The 21,818-nt window shown below is 41.2% G+C and overlaps 1 protein-coding gene across 1 annotated transcript; it reads right to left on the minus strand.

Annotated features, from left to right (window-relative positions):
• Window positions 1–6,045: 6,045 nt before the first annotated feature.
• Window positions 6,046–15,422, minus strand: LOC139420447 (insulin-induced gene 1 protein-like). Its single transcript, XM_071170590.1, has 6 exons — window positions 15,115–15,422; window positions 14,527–14,875; window positions 13,536–13,660; window positions 12,796–12,962; window positions 9,962–10,061; window positions 6,046–8,026 (listed from the first exon to the last, which is right to left on the minus strand). Exons 2-6 carry the CDS (start codon window positions 14,858–14,860, stop codon window positions 7,997–7,999), a joined length of 756 nt encoding a protein of 251 aa, XP_071026691.1. The 5' UTR covers window positions 14,861–14,875; window positions 15,115–15,422; the 3' UTR covers window positions 6,046–7,996.
• Window positions 15,423–21,818: the final 6,396 nt, after the last annotated feature.

The raw sequence follows: 21,818 nt of genomic DNA on the forward strand, positions 1-21,818 counted from the left end.
CAGAGAGTTAATTCTGTACATATTTAATAGTTTTTATATAAGTAGTTTGATAAATGGTTTATTTTTCAATAGCTAAATGAGTGCAGATCAAGTCTTGATATCATGAATTGGATTCCTGCCTGTAAATTGATGAAAATCAGTGTCTTCAACAAGCTAGCTAATGCTAGCTAGAAGGTGTATGTTTTCATTTGAATTACACCTACTGACTTTTTTTCTTTTCTTTCACCCAACAGTGACCCAAGAGGAGGCTATGCATCTTCTGAAGTACGGAGTGGGGTGTAGTATGTGGCGAGCTAAAACTTCAGCAGAGTCCCAATACAGAGAATCGGCAGACGGCGGAGACGACCAGATGACATCAGGCTGCCTGCCTACCTGCTCTTGGACATGCTGACCTGCCCAACACCTCCGCTGACCATCTAGTTATGAGCTTCCAAATCCTCTCCATGATGGAGGCTTCAAGAAGCACTCAAACAGACTTGCTCTAGATGATCTAGCTACTGTTGTAGCCTATATTTCATGACTTCTTGTTTATTTTGCTTAACATGTGCTTTGAGATTCTGTATGTAATGAAAAGTGCCATAAATGTTTAATAATAAATTATTAATTCATTTTAAAACAAGTTTCCTGCAATTCTAGACATTTTGCCATGATTTATGCCATGTTAATATATCTCAGTGAGAGCAAATAAGAAAATCAAAGGGGGCTCCCTGGAGGTCAGTGCCCCTGGGCTTGTGCCCTGCGTGCCCAGTCGATAATTTGGTCATGAATGCTACAAGTATAGATGGACTAATTTTCCAATACATTTTTTTACTGACATGGGCTAATTGAGTGACTGTCAGTGAGTAACATATAACAAGAGGAAAACTGCTGATGCACTACCAAATTTCAGAATGACACAACTTGTGTTTTCTACTATTGTAACTCTCAACAGTAAGTTGAGACCCCGAGTGAGTTCCTAAACATTTTTTTTACTAGATCCCGGATCTTTCTCTCCTTATATGTAGCTATGGTCCTGTGTACTGTACATAAACAGGTACAAACACACTCACAATTATTAGAACTAGCACAGTAAGGCTCTCTGGAGCACACTGACATGTTAACATGCGGTTGGTTGGCTTTGACTCCACTTGAGGTGGATGGAGAATAATATTGTACCATACTACGTACAGCCCAACTGTCAAGTGTTGGGCTAAGTTGGCCCTCAGGGCACTGTATCAGGACCTTTGTTGTTTTCTAACTGCTAATGTATGAGAGAAGGATGTGATACAGAGGGGGGAAAGAGAGAGGCAGAGGAAAGAGACAGGGGCAGAGGCAGAGGAGAGAGAGAGGTAGAGGAGAGAGAGAGGCTGAGGAGAGAGAGAGAGAGATTTGTGTTGGCAGAGAGCGGTTGTCTATTGGAGTCCTTCAGTCAGCTCTGGGTGGAAATTAAAAGGGTTGACGCCACGCCAATTATTCTGACTGAGTGGAGGAGGAGACATTAAGAGGGGAAACGTAGCCGTGGCGTGTGGCGCTGGATCGCTGCCCTGTCGGGAGAGACGCAACGCTCTCAGAACGAGGGCTGAATCCGGCCTGAAAATTGGCCTCACTCCCAGAAATGTCCCCAGTGCAAAAGGTTAACTGTCAGTCCCCTGCTAGGTATAAATAGAAGACTGCTCTCCAGAAAGGCGTGTCAGGAGGGGGGAGCAGATTGGGGAGGGGGTGCTCCCCCTCTTATGATAGTGATCCTAGTGACAGGCAGGGGTGTGTAAGTTCAGCGAGGGGGAGGGTTGACAGGGAGTGAGAGAAAAGGGGAAAAAGCTGAGTACATTATAATGGTAGTCGAGCCTGTGACAGGGGCCTCAGACAAAAGACTGTCCTGCTCTATTCAGCTTCCCCTGCCGCAGACACAACAATAACAATCCAGGCTAATCGAGCGCTGATGCCCCAGCACTTTTGGAAACCATTGTTTTGTGGAAGCCATCTTGACACATAGTAATTAAGTGGCAGGAATAATTATTGTCATCCAGTCTTGTAAACAAACGTGGAGTTCAATGCCAGATTGAGTTAGAATGGAAGAGAAGAAATACATTCTCTGAATGATGGACAAAGTATTCTTCTTCCTCTATAATACTACAGTTTGTCCTTATAATGCTCTAACTTGCTATAGTTTGTCCCTTTAATACAACCAGAGATAGAGATGACTCACTGGGTTACTCAGGAGCTGTTATTACACTTAAGCATCAGCTTAGCAAGTAAAGGTTGAAGGGCAGCACCATGGGAGCTATTCGTAGTATGTGTCCCAAATGACACCCTATTCCCTATATATTGCACTACATAACACAGGGATGGGCAACTTTGATGGGGTGAGCGCCACAAAAAAATATTTTAATCCCTACTCTTCCCAGGCCCGATTGCTTCTGCCATATTAAGATAAAGAGAATGCTGCCTTTTTACGGGCTCCTAACCAATTGTGCTATTGTGTGTGTTTTTCACATTATTTTTAACTTACTTTGTAAATAATGTTTCTGCCACCGTCTTGTGGTGGAACATTCTAATCAAGTGAGAGAGACTTTGTAATTTCTTCAAACAATCATCTTTATTCAATATCGATTAATTATTGTAATAATGAGACTAGTCAACCCAACACTCTTGACTGTACCCTAACCTTTACAGACAATGCAGTTTTTTATAGAGCTGACACAAAGAATGCTTAGTCATGGGGGGGGGGGGGGGGGGTTGTCTTAACCCCACCCTGGCTTAGTCTCCCAGATGCAAGGATGATTTTGTTCTAAACTCTTCCAGGCTATCTCTATCTCGGTTACACCCACCACATCTTGTCTATGTAATGTAATCTTTCACTAATTTGTCAGCTCAAGCCATCTCTAGTGACCATACACCCAGATTAGCTGCAGGGAACTAGAGTGGAGACCATAAAAACACAGCATTAGTAGGACAGAAATGTCTTATTATTAGTTAAATATTAATTGTTAACCATTAATATCAAATAAATCAGGTAAAAATCACAGTCTCTTATGACCGAAAACAGCTTCTGGATATCAGAACAGCGATTACTCATCTCGTACTGGATGAAGATTTTCTCTTTAACGAGTCGGACGCAAAGGATTTATTTCAGACACCCGACAAGACCCAAATCCCTGTCATTCGCATGAAGAAGAGACAGAGACATCGGGGATGTAGGTTGGGGTGCCTGGTAAGGATCCGACAGCAATCCCCCTCTACCATCAGTCCTATTAGCCAACGTGCAATCATTGGATAACAAAATGGATGAGCTCTGATCAAGACTATCCTACCAATCGGACATTAAAAACTGTAATATCTTATGTTTCACCGAGTCGTGGCTGAACAACGACATGGATAACATACATCTGGCTGGGTTTTCGGTCCATCGGCAAGATAGAACAGCTGCCTCCGGTAAAGACAAGGGGTAATGGTCTGTGTCTATTTGTAAATAACAGCTGGCTCACGAAATCTAATATTAAGGAAGTCTTGAGATTTTGCTCACCTGAGGTAGAGTATCTCATGATAAACTGTAGACCACACTATTTACCAAGAGAGTTTTCATCTGTATTCCAGGTTCCACCTGTCACTAGAGGGCGGCAGAGACCGCCCTATATACATTAATGACACTAATGACGTTATGATTTCCCTGTTAAAAGAGGTGCATTGTCTGGTTTCCTTTGCAGAAGCTTGAACTGTTTACTGTGTGCGTTTGTTTCCTGAGTGAGTTTTCTAGACTTAATGGTTGTTGTTTTTCGAGTGTTCTGTGATCTTTTGGCTACCGTTTCTCAGTAAAGTATTTATGTTTATCCTTAACCGCTGATTCATTGTCTGGTCTCTTCTCTGCACCTGGGTCCAACCTCACCACATCCCAGCAAGCTTCTGCTTAAACATGGACCCAACAGAGGTCACCCAGATCAAGAACGTTGTAACCCACCAAGGAGCGCTGCTGCGATGGCAGCAAGAACAACTCTCCCAAATATTAGAGACCCTTCGGGCACTTACCGACTCCCTCCAACCACAGTCCAACCTCAACCCAGGAGGAGCCAATGTCCAAATCTCATCGCCCAGTGGTACAGACTTCACCGTAGTTCCTCCAGGGAACCTGCACCGGGAACCCAAGATCCCAGCCCCTGAGCATTATGATGGCCACCCGGGAGGATGCAAGGGGTTCCTCACTCAGTGCTCTCTGGTGTTCGAGCTACAGTCCTCCTCATTCCACACTGATCGGGCCATGATCGCGTACATCATCTCTCTACTCTCGGTCAAGGCCCTGGCAACGGCGATGTGGGAACAACAGCACCAACCTGCAGCTCCGTATTAGCCTTCACTACCGAGCTGCAACGAGTCTTCGACCACCCAGTCGACGGACGAGAAGCGGCCAGCCAACTGTACAACATCTGCCAAGGGGCCAAACCGGTGGCTGACTTCACCATTGAATTCCGCAACCTCGCCTTGGAATCACACAATGACATGTTGTATGGTCTTCCCACTACATATTGGAAAAGCATACAGTTTATTAGGCTACAGATTAAATACATTATGATGAACTTCACAGGGTGGTGAAAGTGCAAGGCAATGCTCCTTTCCAATAAATATAGAGGGTATATTTGGCTGCCTCGCTCTTTTATCCATAATGATCTCTTCAAGTAGGCTATAGGGGATACCTAGTCAGGTGTACAACTGAATGCCTTCTGGGGCTGCCATAACCAACATCCACGGCACCCGGGAAACAGTGCCTTGCTCAGGGACAGAACGACAGATTTCTACCTTGTCAGCTCAGGGATTCGATCTAGCAACCTTTTGGTTACTGGCCCAACACTCTAACCACTAAGCTACCTGCCGCCCCATACATACATACATATACACACACACACATACATATATATATATACACACATACATGGTTGTGGCAACATCATGCTGTGGGGATGTTTTTCATCAGCAGGGACTGGGAAACTGGTCAGAATTGAAGGAATGATGGATGGAGCTAAATACAGGAAAATTCTTGAGGGAAACCTGTTTCAGTCTTCCAGAGATTTGAGACTGGGACGGAGGTTCACCTTCCAGCAGGACAATGACTCTAAGCATACTGCTAAAGCAACACTCAAGTGGTTTAAGGGGAAACATCTAAATGTCTTGGAATGGCCGAGTCAAAGCCCAGACCTCAATCCAATTGAGAATCTGTGGTAAGACTTAAAGATTGCTGTACACCAGCGGAACCCATCCAACTTGAAGGAGCTGGAGCAGTTTTGCCTTGAAGAATGGGCAAAAAAATCCCAGTGGCTAGATGTGCCAAGCTTATAGAGACATGCCCCAAGAGACTTGCAGCTGTAATTGCTGCAAAAGGTGGCTCTACAAAGTATTGACTTTGGGAGGGGGGGGGGGGGTAGTGAATAGTTATGCACGCTCAAGTTCTTTTTTGTTGTTGTCTTATTTGTTTGTTTCCCAATAAAAAATATTTTTCATCTTCAAAGTGGTAGGCATGTTGTGTAAATCAAATGATATACAATCCCCTGAATCTATTTTAATTGCAGGTTGTAAGGCAACAAAATAGGGGGGTGAATACTTCACAAAACACTGACAGAAGTGCTGATGCACAACCAAATTTCTAAATGGCACCTTGTGTATTCTACTATTCTAACTCTTAACAGTAAGTTGAGACCACGACTTTGACCTGTGAAAAAAATTCAGAGGGTGGAAATTGATCCACAGGCCTACAAAAGAGGGACAGGCCACCAGTTGCCCATGCCCAATATAGGGTAACCTTTTGGACACAGACTATTTTCCAAGACAGAATAAAACAACTTATTAGTTATCAAAATTCAGAATAAAATTGCATCTATATTTTTGTTATGTCTCATTTGCATACCTTATATGTTTGTGTCGATTACATTTTCAGATGGCAAACTTACCAGAGGAGTAAACTCTCATACAAACACTTCATGCATTGGGCTGAAAATGTGCACACAAATCTTGTATCTGTATGGTTTCATTCTGCTAATATGTGTGGCAGAACTATGTAGACTCAATGTAGATACACACACGTCATTAGGAGTTCCTTTTTATTTTCCACTTGGATTCAAGGTAATACAAATGATACACAGCTGAAAACACACTCACACTCTCTACACATTGAAATAATAGGTGTTTTAAACACCCCAATAATAAAGCTTCCTTTTCTCCCAGCAGCACACCTGAACTGCATCCAAAATGGAACCCCATTCCCTATATAGTGCACTACTTTTGACCAGGGCCCCTGGTCAAAAGTAGTCCACTATATAGAGAATAGGGTGCCATTTGGGACAAACACCTGAAATTGAGCAAAGATTCACACCGAACCAGGCGTACCAACCAATCCCGCTGTGATCTATACATAACAAAATATAAAAAAAATATAATCTGTATTCCCATTTAATAATGTTTTAACTACTAGGAGAATTTACAAACAGTTTGACACAATGTTTTTTTTTTTTCTCCTCATGGAGAGAATAGTCATTGGTATACAGTCAAAGAATTTTTAATTTTTGACAATTTTTGTTTTTACAAAAGCTGCTGTTATTGCTTATTTGATGCTCCTTTTTAATATCAACACTGCATATGATTCCATGGAGTCTCACCTCTTAACTATTGTCAGAAATAATAAATAAGAAGAATAGTCAGCTCAGGTATATGTGATTGCACTTTTATTCCTTTAGCCCCCCAACTATTGAACTGAATTGGTGGTAATACCTGTCTGATTATATAGGGAAGTGACTATACATGTAAGCAATATATAATTATGTACAATAAAATTGAACTGGTATAGTAGTGACAAAAGCACTCAATTCTATAATACAAAGGCAATCACAGATTGCAAATCCGCAGGCCATAGTAAAAATGTCCTGTCTCCTTCTCTTAATGTATGATCATAAACTTTAATGCCAAGTCTGGAAAATTCTAAATTGGAAATCAGCCATTCATTTGGGGGGGTCATAGGTCACCTCCAGGTTGCACACCATATCCACAAAGTCAGCCAAGAGGTGAGCTTTCACACCCGATTACATTCAGGCGCCTTTTTGTTAACATTACTGATTTCACTGAAACCATGAATATGCTTACTTAGTGTAGTATCATGGTACATTCTTTCAAAACATGGTCACATCATCTGTGATCTCATGTATATTTGGTTTGGGGTTATAGGTGTTGGCATTCTAATTTCTCAGATATATATTTTTCTTGGTTAATTACAATATTGGGAACACAATACATGTCATCGGTGACATACTGTTGGTCGCTGTCTCTGTGAGTGTCAGACATTTTTGCACAGCTCTTAAACGTTTCCCTTTTACGGTCATTTTGTACTCAGCCATAACAGACCTGCACAAATCCACACGCGCGCACACACACACCTGCAAAAAGCTAATAGTTCCCTCTTACACTGTAAAACTGAAACAAGTTAACTTTTCATTTCGAAGAATTGGAAGGGCAAATACTGTCCTGCCATAGTGAGGGAGGAGCTAGTGGCCATATAGCCTATTTCATTAGGCCATATAGCCTAATGCTATATGGACCCAAATAGGTATAGCCTAGAGGCTAACTGCTAGGCTAATGCTATATGGACCCAAATAGGTATAGCCTAGCAGCTAACTGCTAGCACAATGTTATTTGGAATCAAACAGGTATAGCCTAGTGTCTAACTGCTAGCCTAATGCTATATGAACCCTAACAGGGATAGCTTTGTGACTATCTTCTGGAATAATGCTATATGGATCCTAATAGAGATAGCATAGGGGCAACTGCTAGCCTAATACTGTAAGTTATTTTGGCCACCAAGAGGTGCAGAAGTCATGGCACGTTAAGTCAAGGGTGTTCTGGCTAGCTCTTTGTTATAACACACAGAAAAGTAGTAAAAAAATAATAAGTCTCTTTTCTTTCAAACTGTCTCTCCCCATGACGGCAGACTTGGTTCCGTTACGCCTGTTCTCCATATTGTCAGTCTTCCTTCTTTCCCCTCTTTTCAGTCGTTGTGGAGTTTCTCGACACCACCCTGAAGGGAGAGAGAGAGGAAAGCCCATGTTCATATATCATGCTCAATATCAGCAAACAACAGACATCTTCCTACAGTGGTAACATCCACAATGGGGATTGGAGAAGACCATTATTGATGACTTTAACCTAAGGCTGAGTTCTACAGTTCTTGACAGTAGACTATAGGGCTATTATACAGTGGATCATGGTGCCCTATGTATAGGTACAACTGTGAGAAGATTATCTGATGTTGGGGTTACAGTAAAATGTGATACCCCTTCCTCAAGGCCTCCCTTAACCCCCCCCCCCCTAAACGGTATATGTGCCTAGAGAGTTATCCCTCTCACTTTTCCCATTTATCCTGATTTAGAACCTCCCTTCAGAGCCCCAAGTCACATGTTAAGCATATGTAGAACATACCAGAAAATAAATGTACATCCCAGAACTTAGAGCAGTGGCTCAGTTCATTTATTTGGTCTCATAGAGGAATTGGTATTGCATTCAAGAGCGCTAAAGACAACATTAAACCAACATTTACAGACAAAATGACGTACATGACAACAACCACATAAAGAGAGATAAAGCTACATAACCAGTTATATAACTGTCTCCATAACAAGTTATAGGCTAGTGATGAAGGATTAAAGGAAAAGCGCTTTCAATGCTGTTAGGGCAATATTTCAGTCATTTCAAACTTCTGGAAGCACACACACAAAAAATAAAATAAAATCAGACAGAAAACTAAAAAACTTGAGTTAGCTTCTCAACAGTTCAATCGCTGGCCTGATTCGATACTGTATAATGAACCAAATCTCAAATTAACACATCACTAAAAATGCCGTCTAGCTGTGTAAGTCCTAACCACAACTCTTTCTTAAATGGCCCCTCTACGGGATCGGTGTCCGCCGTCCCCCCGTGGGATGATTGAGCTAACATGCGCTAATGTGACATATAGACATAGACATATCTGATATGGGCAGAAAGCTTACATTCTTGTTAATCTATTACAGTCTATTGTACATGCTATTGTTTGAGGAGAATGCACAGTTATGAATTTGAATATATATCAATAAACCAATTCGGCACATTTGGGCAGACTTGATACAACATATTGAACAGAAATGCAATGGTTCATTGGATCAGTCTAAAGCTTTTCACATACACTGCTGCCATCTAGTGGCCAACATCTAAATTGTGCCTAAACTGGAATAATACATTGTGGCCTTTCTCTTGCATTTCAAAGATCATCAGCTATCAGCTACAATAATAATGGTCATATTCATTAGTGCACACTGTAGCAAAACGTTTAATATTGAACATTTATTTGCAGTGCCTCACTGTTTCAGTCCATTTTCTTTCTAGCGAATGCAACCCAGTTGACTGAACTCTAGTGCTAACGTGTTCCTGCCACACACAAGCTGGCTGCTTTGTTGAGAAACACAAGATGCAAGTTTGAAAGCATTTAAAAGGCAACTCTAAAAGACTGAATGAAAGGTAAACAGACTTAATCCATCTCAGAGAGAGAGAGAGAGAGTGAAACAGAATGAGAGAAAAATAAATAAAAGAAAGAGCAAGCAAGGGCTTGTGCCAACTGCCAACATTTCAAACACCATCAATGAAAAACAACAAGCAGGAAATGACCCTTTGGTACATTTGGCTGTAGGACTCGCTAGAAGACTGGCTCGCTACTGCGAAAAACAAAACAACATGCTGTTTTCACACTTTAATTGAGTCAAACTGTATAATGGACGTGACTTTGAAGAACTGTACACAGAATAAGGTTCAGACTTCGGGCGTACACCCGATGAAGGCATTATAGCCGACATTGTGTTGTGTCAGGCTTTTTCTCTCACAAAAGTTCGTACCGCACGAACATGTCAAGGTGCTGTCTCAATGTGTTCCTGTGCTAACAAATCAGCAGAATTTGACTAAGAAAATAGGGGACAGGGCTTACCATGGCTAGCTGGCGTCCTATGTTCCCCACAGTCACTCCTCCTGAGAAGAATATGCATGGAAGCCAAGAGCGCGCATACAGAAAGTCTGGATACGTGTATCTACAAGAGAGGGAGAAAAATACATGCGATTAATTAAATATCTGCCCCAATAGTCAAATCCAGCCCCAAATAAGACACATAGAGACTAGCCTTAAAACAGGAATGGCAACTTAAACACAGTTTCAAAGACAGATCTCGAAAGGGGGGAAGGCAGCATTATTAAAGTTTAATGAGGAAATATAAAATCCTCTCCCTCTCAATTTCATCTCTCTCTTCCCTTCAGTCAACAGAAGCTGCAAGGCCTTTTGAACACAGCTCTTTGTAAGCCCCTCACTGAAGCAACATTGCTCCCTCTCCCCATGATGTTTTCGAGGAGGTGCCACAGAGGCAGGTAGGAGGGCCAATAATTGGGTGTAGAGGCATGGGGGAATCCGTATCACCCAAAAAATAATTGCTTTCATTTTCATGCCTTATCTGTCAGATCCTCTTTGATGGAATCAGGTGACTGAGACCAGTTCCAGGAAGCACACTTTAATAATACATCAATCACAAGGGAAATATTTCCTAAAAAAAACACCTGTCTTATTTTATTCACTGGCTGTACTAAAACTTTAAGGCAAGTAGTGATACCATAATATAATATCATAATATGGTCCTGTGCAGCTCAGTTGGCAGAGCATGGCACTCGCAACGTCGGCAATATGGCTTCTATTCCCACTGAGGCACAACAACAAAAAGTAGTCTTGCAGTACTGTAAGTCACTTTGGATAAAAAGCTTCTCCTAAATGCATCTTATTATTATCATATATCTTGCGAATGCATTTTTGACAGTTTGTCAGCACGGTTAACCCCAATTAGTTGTCATTACGCCTCCAATATAATCTCTGTGTGCTTTGCATTTGAGTGAATTATAGAGTTACCACCCATGGCTGTATTTGTTAAAGACATTTGTTCATTTTCAGTCGTGAGGCCTTCACCAAGAGAGTTCCTAGGTGAATATTATATTTAAAACTCTTTATGACATTACATTTCTCATAAGGCCTCGCTTTACCCTAATACAGTGGCCTGAAACTCATGGATTACAGGCCACATCAGGCTTTCATGTAGGGTAGCAACATATTATTAACTTTCCCCAAATTCACAGATTTAAAAACATTCTTGGTTGGAGGATTTCCAGGAATCTACCAAGAGGGATTTTTTTTTTTTGCAACCCTACCTGCAAATCACATTTTGTTGGCTTGCGAAGTGATGTGTAATTGAAAAATAAACAGTTGAAAAATATATGGCCCATGGAAATCATAAGAGGGCAGTTTACAGAGATAGGTGGGATGGATTGAGAGTAGCTGAGGGATGGGTTTAAAAGCTCATGTTCTATAATAGTTAGTACTTATACATAGTGTTTTCAGTCATATCTATCCAGAGGTAATGTATATCAAATTACTTTATTCTTGCTATGTAACTACTGTAGTAGAAAAATAAAAGTGCAATGTATGTCAAATGTGTGTATAAATACAACAAAAGAAAAAGCTGTAAAATATTCGTTTTTTTGTCCTCCGAAGAGGGGTGGATGGGCCAAACATTTTTAAATATGTATATTACAAAAAACCCAACAAAAAGTAAGGTGTAATTCATATTGGAATCCAGCAAGAGTTAGAATATCCAACAGTTAAAAATGTTATTCACCCATAACCTTCATACATAATAACTGCCAGGGTTAGGAGTGAGGACACTACCTAACAGACCCACTACACCGCTCGCATGTGCGGGCGTTGCAAAATAAATTTAGAAATCTATATTATTAAATTATTGCTCCCACACTGCTCGCGTGGGCCTACGAGCGTCTGCGTTGCTAAAATAGAAGTCAGTTCTACTTCCGACGCAGATCGTGCTGCAAGTCCTGCCTCTCCCATCTCCTCATTGGTTTATAGAAGCAGGTACCCACATGCCATCTCCTCATTGGTTATACCCACGTGGGTGACTGAAAGATGAACGAGGTCGGTGGCGGTAATGCACCTAATTTATGAATGTTGCCAAATTGCAATATAAAGTCAAGAGAAGAAAAAGCCTAGAAGGAGGAGAGATGAATAGAAACGACTCGGTTGACCGTTTTATGTGTGGATTAATTGTCAGAGTAAAGGACCTTGTGCATTTCAGGTAAAATAACAACTCAATGTTTATATCCAAGGACAAATTAGCTAGCAACAGCAAGCTAGCTAAATATGACAAATTAGCTAGCAAGTGCAAGCTAACTAGCTAAATTGCCATAAAGGTTTAATGCTTTTCGACCTGTCCCCAAATTAATGTAATTGGTTTAGAGTTTGCTCAGATATTTAAACCTGCGTGTCGTGATCGCGTTTGGTGTGGGGGGACAAAATACATGTATGCACAATGGCGCACACACGCAGCCGGTTTGGGTTCCGTGTAAGCCATTTAAACCGGAACAACCATTTCAGCAACGAGTGCAAAAAAATCTCAAATCTAAAAAAACTAAATTATAGGATTAATTTAGAAAAATTTATGATATGTATCTTTGTGTAGCAGAAGATTAATCAAATTAAAATCAACCTGCAGTAGAGCATGCTGGGTAAAAAGTCAATTTATCATTATTTAAATTTTTAGTGACTTGTCATTTAGTTTTGAGTCAGTACCACAAGGATTTGAAGTAATAATGACTTTTCATTGACTTTTAGTTCAACTTACTCTAAGTATTCGAGTTCAAAATGCCTTTTGGGTATACAGTGTGGGCTTAACTTCTCAGTGTGACGTGGTCAAACAAAAGCACGACTTGACTTACTGATAGACACCGTTGTAGACCAGCAGCTGTGTGATAACGGTGGCAAGGAATGCCGTCCCGATGCCCAGGCCGAAGCCACTCCTCGAGCGATCAAACATCCACCACAGTCCCAGGGACAGGGCAGCCAGGGTCAGGGACAGCTGGGCATTATTGGCAAAGTGTAGTTTCTGTGAAACGGAGCAGTTAAGGACAAAGACAGTATTTGCTTGCGTAGGCTCTAATCTGGGCCTAGTACCATTTGACACAACCTTTCACTATCTTTCCCCAAGGTCATCCTCTCTAAGTATCTCTTCAGTAAAAAATAAATAAAAATCACTTCAAATATGTTTAAAAAAATAAATATTTGTTTGAATGTTACTTCAAAGCATTACAGTGTGGGTGGCACAAGCAGTGTATATGTTTAAAGCAACTATAGGTTCCATACATACTTGGAAAGTATGTCAAGGAGTCAAAACAAGCAGGAATGCAGTGGGGAATTCAACCCACCGTCTCACTGACACTAGCTGAATTGCCTTCGGGGCTGTAAAAGTAGCACAATGGCAATATAATATATCAAAAATAATCACAGAATGTTACTCAATTATGAATATGTTACACATTTAGTAGACCCTCATCCCTGTTTATGCTCTGGATGTGATAAAATTACTTTGGTGTAAATATGCATCCATCCTTTTCTAGATTGGAGGTAGCCAACATGAGAGTGTGCACATTGTGAAGTTGTTGATGTTTAGAAAGGATACAGCACTGGCATGGTTGATGCCAACGAACACTGCAATGCATCTCATGACACTAGCCCATTCCCTCTTGAACTTGTGGGGCTCTCCTAGATGGCTGTCGATGCAGGGGTATAGCAGGCCAACAACAGCTGCAGAAAAGATAGTTGAATTAGTACCTCACTGAACGGCATACATACAAATCAAACTGACTCATGTGGTTCGATGGTCTTGAAAATTGTATATTTCTTTTGAGTTTCAATTTGGGATAAAAATAGACCGAAACTAAAACAAAGGACAATATCGCTTTCTACTTTCAGGCACATGATCATTTCTGGCCTATCAGTCCTTGCACAAACATGTCCATAACCTACAGTGAGAAGACAAGTCTCGAACATTGTATCACTAAAATAAAAACGTTACAATTCAATTGGGAGACAATGATCTAACGTTTGTATTGTTTGTTGTTGTTGCATGAATCACGGTAGCCTACTTCTCAACAGCATGGGGGAGGGGTTGGTGGTGAAAATTATTTATTTAAATTCTGACTGCACACGACTTCCTTGTTTCTCTTTTTCTGTAGTGGCATGTTCGAGGCAGCAGCCAATTATGGACCACCTCCACAGCTCGCCCGTTATGAAAGCAGCCAATGAAAAATAAGCACAACCCCAATGACCCTCCATGTCCGGCTGTTTCTAGTGAAGCCTATTGGAGGGCAATATAAATACTAATGTATGTTTCCACCAGACAAAACGCTCACCATTATGGGCTCAAGGCTGAGAGAACACTTACACAATTCATATATAGAACAATAACAATGATGGAATACGCGGTAAATTATTATGTAGCCCAGGCTGTAGTTAGCTGCCTGCATATAATGGCATCATGAAACACACAAGCAGACTATCCCCATTCCACCCCCCATAAAATCCCAATTCACATTAATTTTTATCAAAATTAAAAAGTACATTTAGCAGCCTCATTAAGTCAGGGTATAGGTTTAAAAGTGACAACTCACCAGCTGCCGTGCCGCAGCAAGGGGGTATCCACCACGCTGATGAAAACAAAGTTGCCATCACCTCTTCGGGAAACAAAGTCACATTTCTTTGTAACTGCAGCAAGTTGAGCACCAACGCAAGAACAACTCCCACGGTGAAAAGGACGAGACCCCGCCTGATCAAGTGTGCTGCTCGCACACTGTGCAGCGAGCCATATGCATTGCTGAGCACTGTTGTGACAATGGACATCATTTCTTCAGCTCTCGATGCGACCCAGTTTCCCCCAGAAAAAGTCTTAGATTCCACCCTAGATGCACAGGAGCGACTCCAACAGTGTTCTTCTAGTCTTGGCATTTGGCACTTAGAGTGCTGGAAAAAAAACAAAAATGCGTTAATACATCATAGCTAACACAGATATGCATCCATACATTGTAATTCATCTAAATTAACACTGACAACAATGTTTCAAGATCACCACTAAACTAGATATCAAATAAAAGTGGTGTCTAGTCTGGCCTTTGTAGATCGTGTCTTTCTCAAACTGTTTAACCACTACAATGATTATCAATGGACAATAGCAAAGAAGAATGAATTGATCGTCTTCTTACCTTGGATGTCCAGATATGTTCTATGTGTCCAGATAAGTTCTAAGTGTCCAGATACGTTCTAAGTGTATGATCTAGCGACAACCGACTATGTTCATTCGCACCTCGACAATGATGAAGCTGTGAGTTGTGCTGCTCTCTTACTGCTCAGACAGTTATCACGTAGTTAGGTCACATCATCGTTTTGGGGGAGAGGGAGAGAGAGGCAGAAAAAAAGCTGCTATTTCATTCCTGAGCGCAGACCTCATACCAGAGACAGGCTTCCTCTGCAGGAAAACAGCCACAGCTGTGTCGGGTGAGTCGCGTCGGCCAATGGGAGCTAGGCGAACGATATGACGCGACGCCACCCCACCGTTCAGGACAGACGACGTCACACGAGTCTGGCGCACGATCATGCAGTCGTGGAAGGTTTGAGTGGGATACGCAAACCAGTGATCATTTAAAATAAACTGAGCGAACTTCCAATTGAAAACTAAAACTTATTCAAAAGTCATTCCGATGCAGCAATGCATACATTTGTCTACTGTAGGCCTATTATCTTACCGATAAAAATGCCAGATCAGCTGTGCTATCCTGGGCTCATAACATTAACTCTGTCCAACCCAAATATTTTAAATAGCTTACTGACTACTCGTTTTTGAGCAATTGTATATGTTTCAACAGGCAGGCCTAGTTTGATAGTTCTTATAGTCCATACCCAACATAAACTATTTAATTCTGGCGGGTGCCACTCAAGCAGACACCTTCCAGGCAGGTTGGTGAAAACCCGAGTGAACAGGACAGCTTCAGCCATTGACTGTCGACCCAGCCCAACCCAGCTAAAGGACATCGATAACATCACCAGAGGGAGTCAATGATTGGATAACCGCCAGCTCTCTAGGTACTGAAACTAACAACAACAACAAGGAAACATGTTTTGCAGGTGTGATGTGGCCTAATATTCTGAGTGGTTACACAATTCACATGCATCAGGTGATGTGTAGATAAACAAATACTGTATGGCACACCGGCATCATTCGATACATACATGCTACATGTCTGCATGCACGCGCACAGACCTCATTATGCTTTAAAGGGGTTGGGTTAAATGCGGAAGACACATTTCAGTTGAAGGCATCCAGTTGTACAACTGACTAGGTATCCCCCCTTTCCCCTTTTGAAACTGCTTTCATACTGCATTTGGTATTACATCTCAAGGTTACTTGTGTAACCCAGGTTCTCTGATATCTCACCTGTAGTGATTGAGTGAGATACTGTAGCTCACCTGTGGTGACAATCATTCTACCCAAGTCAATGTTTTGTCACACATCAACGTTTTAAAATCTCAATTTACACATACAATTTCATGCCAAGTCAATTTGCATACTGGCAACAACAGGGGAAACATGACTGAGTCACCTGCATGTTTCAAGTGTGACAACCATAATGTTTGCAACCTACTTAGTTGTTCCTTACTGAAAAATCACATGTTTTCATGTGGAAAATCACATGATTTCACATGTTTTGTAAAAAAAAAAATTCACAAGGTGAAATTTTACATGTGAAATCATGCGAAACCATGTGGTTTTGGAACACTTCACAGGTGAGGATATTTCACATGAAGTTTCACGACATTTCACAGGTTATGCCTGCAAACAAAAGTAAGTCCTCAGGATATCCGGACCATTACCTTGGTCGCAGTGTTTTCAACTTAAATATTTGACATACAGTACCCGATTACATTGTGTATGTTTATTTATTCAATTATTATTCAACATGTCCTCACCTGGGGTTTGAACTCACAACCTCTTGGTTTACGGCAGTCGAGCATCGATCGTCGTGTCACAACGATAAGACCCTCGATATTTATTGGAAAGGAGCATCACACGCTTCACTTTGCACTTTCACCACCCAGTGAAGTTCATAACTTATTTCATCTGTAGCCTAATAAACTGCATGCTTTCCCAAAGAGTTGTAGTGGGAGGACCACACAACATGTCATAGCCTGACTGCAAGTTTACTTTGATATGATGGTTGTTCTATCAATATTTGCACATAAAAGCGTTTCTATCTACGTTTCTCTGATGTGATATTCCGATCTGGGTTGGTGCCCACCCTTGGGTTGTGCCGTGGCGGAGATCTTTGTGGGCTATACTCGGCCTTGTCTCAGGATGGTAAGTTGGTGGTTGAAGATATCCCTCTAGTGGTGTGGGGGCTGTGCTTTGGCAAAGTGGGTGGGGTTATATCCTTCCTGTTTGGCCCTGTCCGGGGGTATCATCGGATGGGACCACAGTGTCTCCTGACCCCTCCTGTCTCAGCCACCAGTATTTATGCTGCAGTAGTTTATGTGTTGGGGGGCTAGGGTCAGTTTGTTATTTCTGGAGTACTTCTCCTGTCTTATCCGGTGTCCTGTGTGAATTTAAGCATGCTCTCTCTAATTCTCTCTTTCTTTCTCTCTCTCGGAGGACCATGCCTCAGGACTACCTGGCATGATGACTCCTTGCTGTCCCCAGTCCACCTGGCCGTGCTGCTGCTCCAGTTTCAACTGTTCTGCCTGCGGCTATGGAATCCTGACCTGTTCACCGGACGTGCTACCTGTCCCAGACCTATTGTTTGACCATGCTGGTCATTTATGAAAATTTGAACATCTTGGCCATGTTCTGTTATAATCTCCACCCGGCACAGCCAGAAGAGGACTGGCCACCCCTCATAGCCTGGTTCCTCTCTAGGTTTCTTCCTAGGTTTTGGCCTTTCTAGGGAGTTTTTCCTAGCCAAAGTGCTTCAACACCTGCATTGCTTGCTGTTTGGGGTTTTAGGCTGGGTTTCTGTACAGCACTTTGAGATATCAGCTGATGTACGAAGGGCTATATAAATTAATTTGATTTAAGTAGATTTCTCACATAATACATTTTACCTACACAAAAATATTCCATCTTGACTAGCGTATTTAGTTTTGTCTACATCTGGAAAGTTTACGGGGGAAAAATGTCTGTTTCCATCAGGCCTGTCAGGACAGTTTTTTGGTCAGACATGTACCTCACTCACATAAATAGGTTGGATGGAAACCTGGTTACAGCTGTCATGATACATTTTTTAAAATGTTTATACTGGTATGACTGCTCGCATAAAAACTGTGGATGGAAAAGTGGTTAGTGTCAACTGATACCACCTGTATTAACACACTTTGGACTTCAAAGTCTCAGCTTTGATAAAAACACACTCAAGAAAAACTATTATATTTATCATGGTGATTCAGGAGAAACATTCAAATGTAATAATGTCTCACCAACATTAGACAACTATACAGAAAACCCTCAAATTGCTGATATAGTTAATAAATGATGAGAGAATTAACTGACAACTAAAACAGCGGTGCCGATGGCACACTTCTGCTTAGTGCAGAGATGCATTATAGGTAATGAATCTGTAGGGGACTTCTGAGAATGCTAAAGGCTTTGTGGCCCAACAGAAAGATCAGCCTACACCAAAATCCAGAAGCAGTGAGTTCAAATTTCAGGTGTGGTCATATTGAAAAGCCAGCATTAAGTGTTCATGTCAAATGTAATTAAATATGTTTAGACTATTTTAGTTGAACAGCGTACCACTTTCCTTAAAACACCCATACCACTCCATTACATAAAAACGTTCACATCTGGAAATCTAACTCTCACATGTGGAAATGCATTTTCACATGGTCTAACTGACATGTGGAGTTGCATTTTTACATGTGAAAAACATTCACGTGAAAATCAAATGTACAGTTTTTCAAATGTTGCCACGTGTAGTTTCATGGTATCACTTGTTGAAATTTTGCATCCCCATGTCACATTTATTTCACATGTTTAACGTTTTCAAATGTGTAGTTTCATGTTAACACATTTTATTTTCACCTTTACTTAAATACCCAGGTAGGCCAGTTGAGAACAAGTTCTCATTTACAACTACGACCTGGCCAAGATAAAGAAAAGCAGTGCGACATAAACAACAGAGTTACACAAACAAACGTACAGTCGATAACACAATAGAAAAATCTATGTACAGTGTGTGCAAATATAGAAGAGTAGGGAGGTACAGAGTTGAAAGCCTTGGCCAGGTAGATGAAGACGGCTGCACAGTACTGCCTTTTTCCGATGGCGGTTATGATATCGTTTAGGACCGTGAGCGTGGCTAAGGTGCACCCATGACCAGCTTGGAAACCAGATTGCATAGTGGAGAAGGTACGGTGGGATTCAAAATGGTCCGTGATCTGTCTGTTATCTTGGCTTTCCAAGATTTTAGAAAGGCAGGGCAAGATGGATATAGGTCTATAGTCTATACCCAAAACAGTTTGGGTTTAGAGTGTTTCCCCCTTTGAAGAGGTGGATGACCGTAGCAGCTTTCCAATCTTTGGGGATCTCAGACAATACGAAAGATAGGTTGAACAGGATAGTAATAGGGGTTGCAACAATTTCAGCAGATCATTTTAGATTGGTCTAATTTACTGCATGGTGATGTCACCATGGAAAGCCAAAAACCCCATCCCACCAAAACAGGCTGAAATTTCAGTTGGTATTTTCAAACACTAAATGGCATTTTCATCCTTTACACAGTATTATTCCAACCTCATAGTGTAGGAATATATACAAAACGCGGGAAAATCTAGTGTGTGTCTGCCCGTGTGTGATATGAACAATATCAATATTTTTAAGAGTCCCCCCAAAAAAAGAGTTCAAAAGGCCCTGCTAAAGACAAACCGGCTATCGGATGTGTATGTAGCTTGTTTTCCATACAGTATGTGTTTATCTACATTTCAGGGATGAACCAGTTACTAGGCAATGACAGAGCCCTGAGAAACCACATGAATTTCACATGTGAAGTTAATGTGATAACATGTGAAAACATGTATAAGCAACATGTGTTAGAGGATGCCTGGTTGCGCTTTAAAAGTGCTTTCCTCACCATCTTAAATAAGCATGCCCCATTCAAAAAATGTAGAACTAAGAACAGATATAGCCCTTGGTTCACCCCAGACTTGACTGCTCTTGACCAGCACAAAAACATCCTGTGGCGTTCTGCATTTGCATTGAATAGCCCCCGTGATATGCAACTTTTCAGGGAAGTCAGGAACCAATATACTCAGTCAGTTAGGAAAGCTAAGGCTAGCTTTTTCAAACAGAAATGTGCATCCTGTAGCACTAATAACAAAAAGTTATGGGACACTGTAAAGTCCATGGAGAATAGGAGCACCTCCTCCCAGCTGCCCACTGCACTGAGGCTAGGTAACACTGTCAACACCGATAAATCTAAGATATTCCATCATTTCAATAAGCGTTATTCTACGGCTGGCCATACTTTCCACCTGACTACCCCTACCCCGGCCAACAGCTCACCCAAATCCAGACAGCCTTTGTTCTGAAAGAGCTGCAAAATCTGGATCCCTACAAATCAGCTGGGCTAGACAATCTGGACCCTCTCTAATACGAAAGAGAGTTCCAAACCTCTCAGTTAAAAACTGTTAATTTTCACTTTTCCCCTCCCCACTCAGACCACTCCCAGACAGTCGGAGCAAAATTCTTTCTTGAGAAATTTCTATTTGCTAAAGAAGCTATTTTTGTTTCTTTTTGACCATTTTAAATTGGAAATAATCACAGTAAGGTATTTAATTGTTACAAAGAAATGATTTGTTATTGAGATAAGAATGGCTGCATTTAGACTTTTAAAATCTAAATTAGAGACAATTTTATGCAAGTCAATTTGTGATGCTGGTGAAAGTGTATTGGTTGAAATTAAGTTGTTTCGCCAGGGGATTAATATAAATCGTACAGTGGATTTATCCAAATGATCAGGCAGGAAGTTTCATAACATGGCTATAGTGTTTATTCACTAGCTGCTGAAAACTTTGTTGAAGGCAATGCCATGGGTGAATCATCCGTTTCATGCAAATTAGCTACTGAAATTAAGAGCGTGGCTTCTTGACCTAGAGCTAGTCTGGCAGGCAGAAGAAAGCACAGACTGTATTAATCAGAATTTTAAATACATCCTTACATTTTATAAATAGACATGCCAAACCAAGGAAACATATAAAAATATTTCCATCGACCATGAGAATTTCACTCAAATAATGCTTTAGCATTGAACATGTATATTTTGATGCATTTGAGTGGTGTCAAAGTCTTACCCTTCTTCTTTTAGAAGTTGGCTGAAACCTGGTTGGTCATCTAAAAGTTCTATGTTGAAGTCTTAAGTGGAATTTAAGGCTTCAAATTGGATTCAGGAAATTGGATTCAGGACTGCTGTATCAGTCTATTACGCCTTTATAACTCAAGCAAAACAAGTATTTTTGGGGGATTGAAAGTTAGTATTTGCCCCGTCTCGCTTTCTTAAATACTTTAGTTGTCGTGGTTGTTCTGCAGCCCGTGGACACAAATATGTATATAGCATGTCTTATTGGATAAGAATTCTGGGTCAAAAGAGAGGATTCCAATCTTTCGTGAACTGAAATGTTTATTTTCCCCTCTCTCACATCCCATTTGCTATGTCTAGGAGGGCACTAAAGCTGTTTTGGAGTGCAGAGCCTTATTGCGTCTCTGGTGTAGTGTACAGCACATGCTGTTTGTGGCGTAGAACAGACAAAGACACACATTCCCTCGCAATGTGTTGGCATGCAGAAAATTAGGTCTTTGAGATTTACTTTATGGCACAACATAGAAAATGCAATGTGGTTGAAAGAGATAAACGGGCAGGGCTGC

Source organism: Oncorhynchus clarkii, chromosome 11 (assembly GCF_045791955.1).
Source record: "Oncorhynchus clarkii lewisi isolate Uvic-CL-2024 chromosome 11, UVic_Ocla_1.0, whole genome shotgun sequence".
Taxonomy (NCBI): Eukaryota; Metazoa; Chordata; class Actinopteri; order Salmoniformes; family Salmonidae; genus Oncorhynchus; species Oncorhynchus clarkii.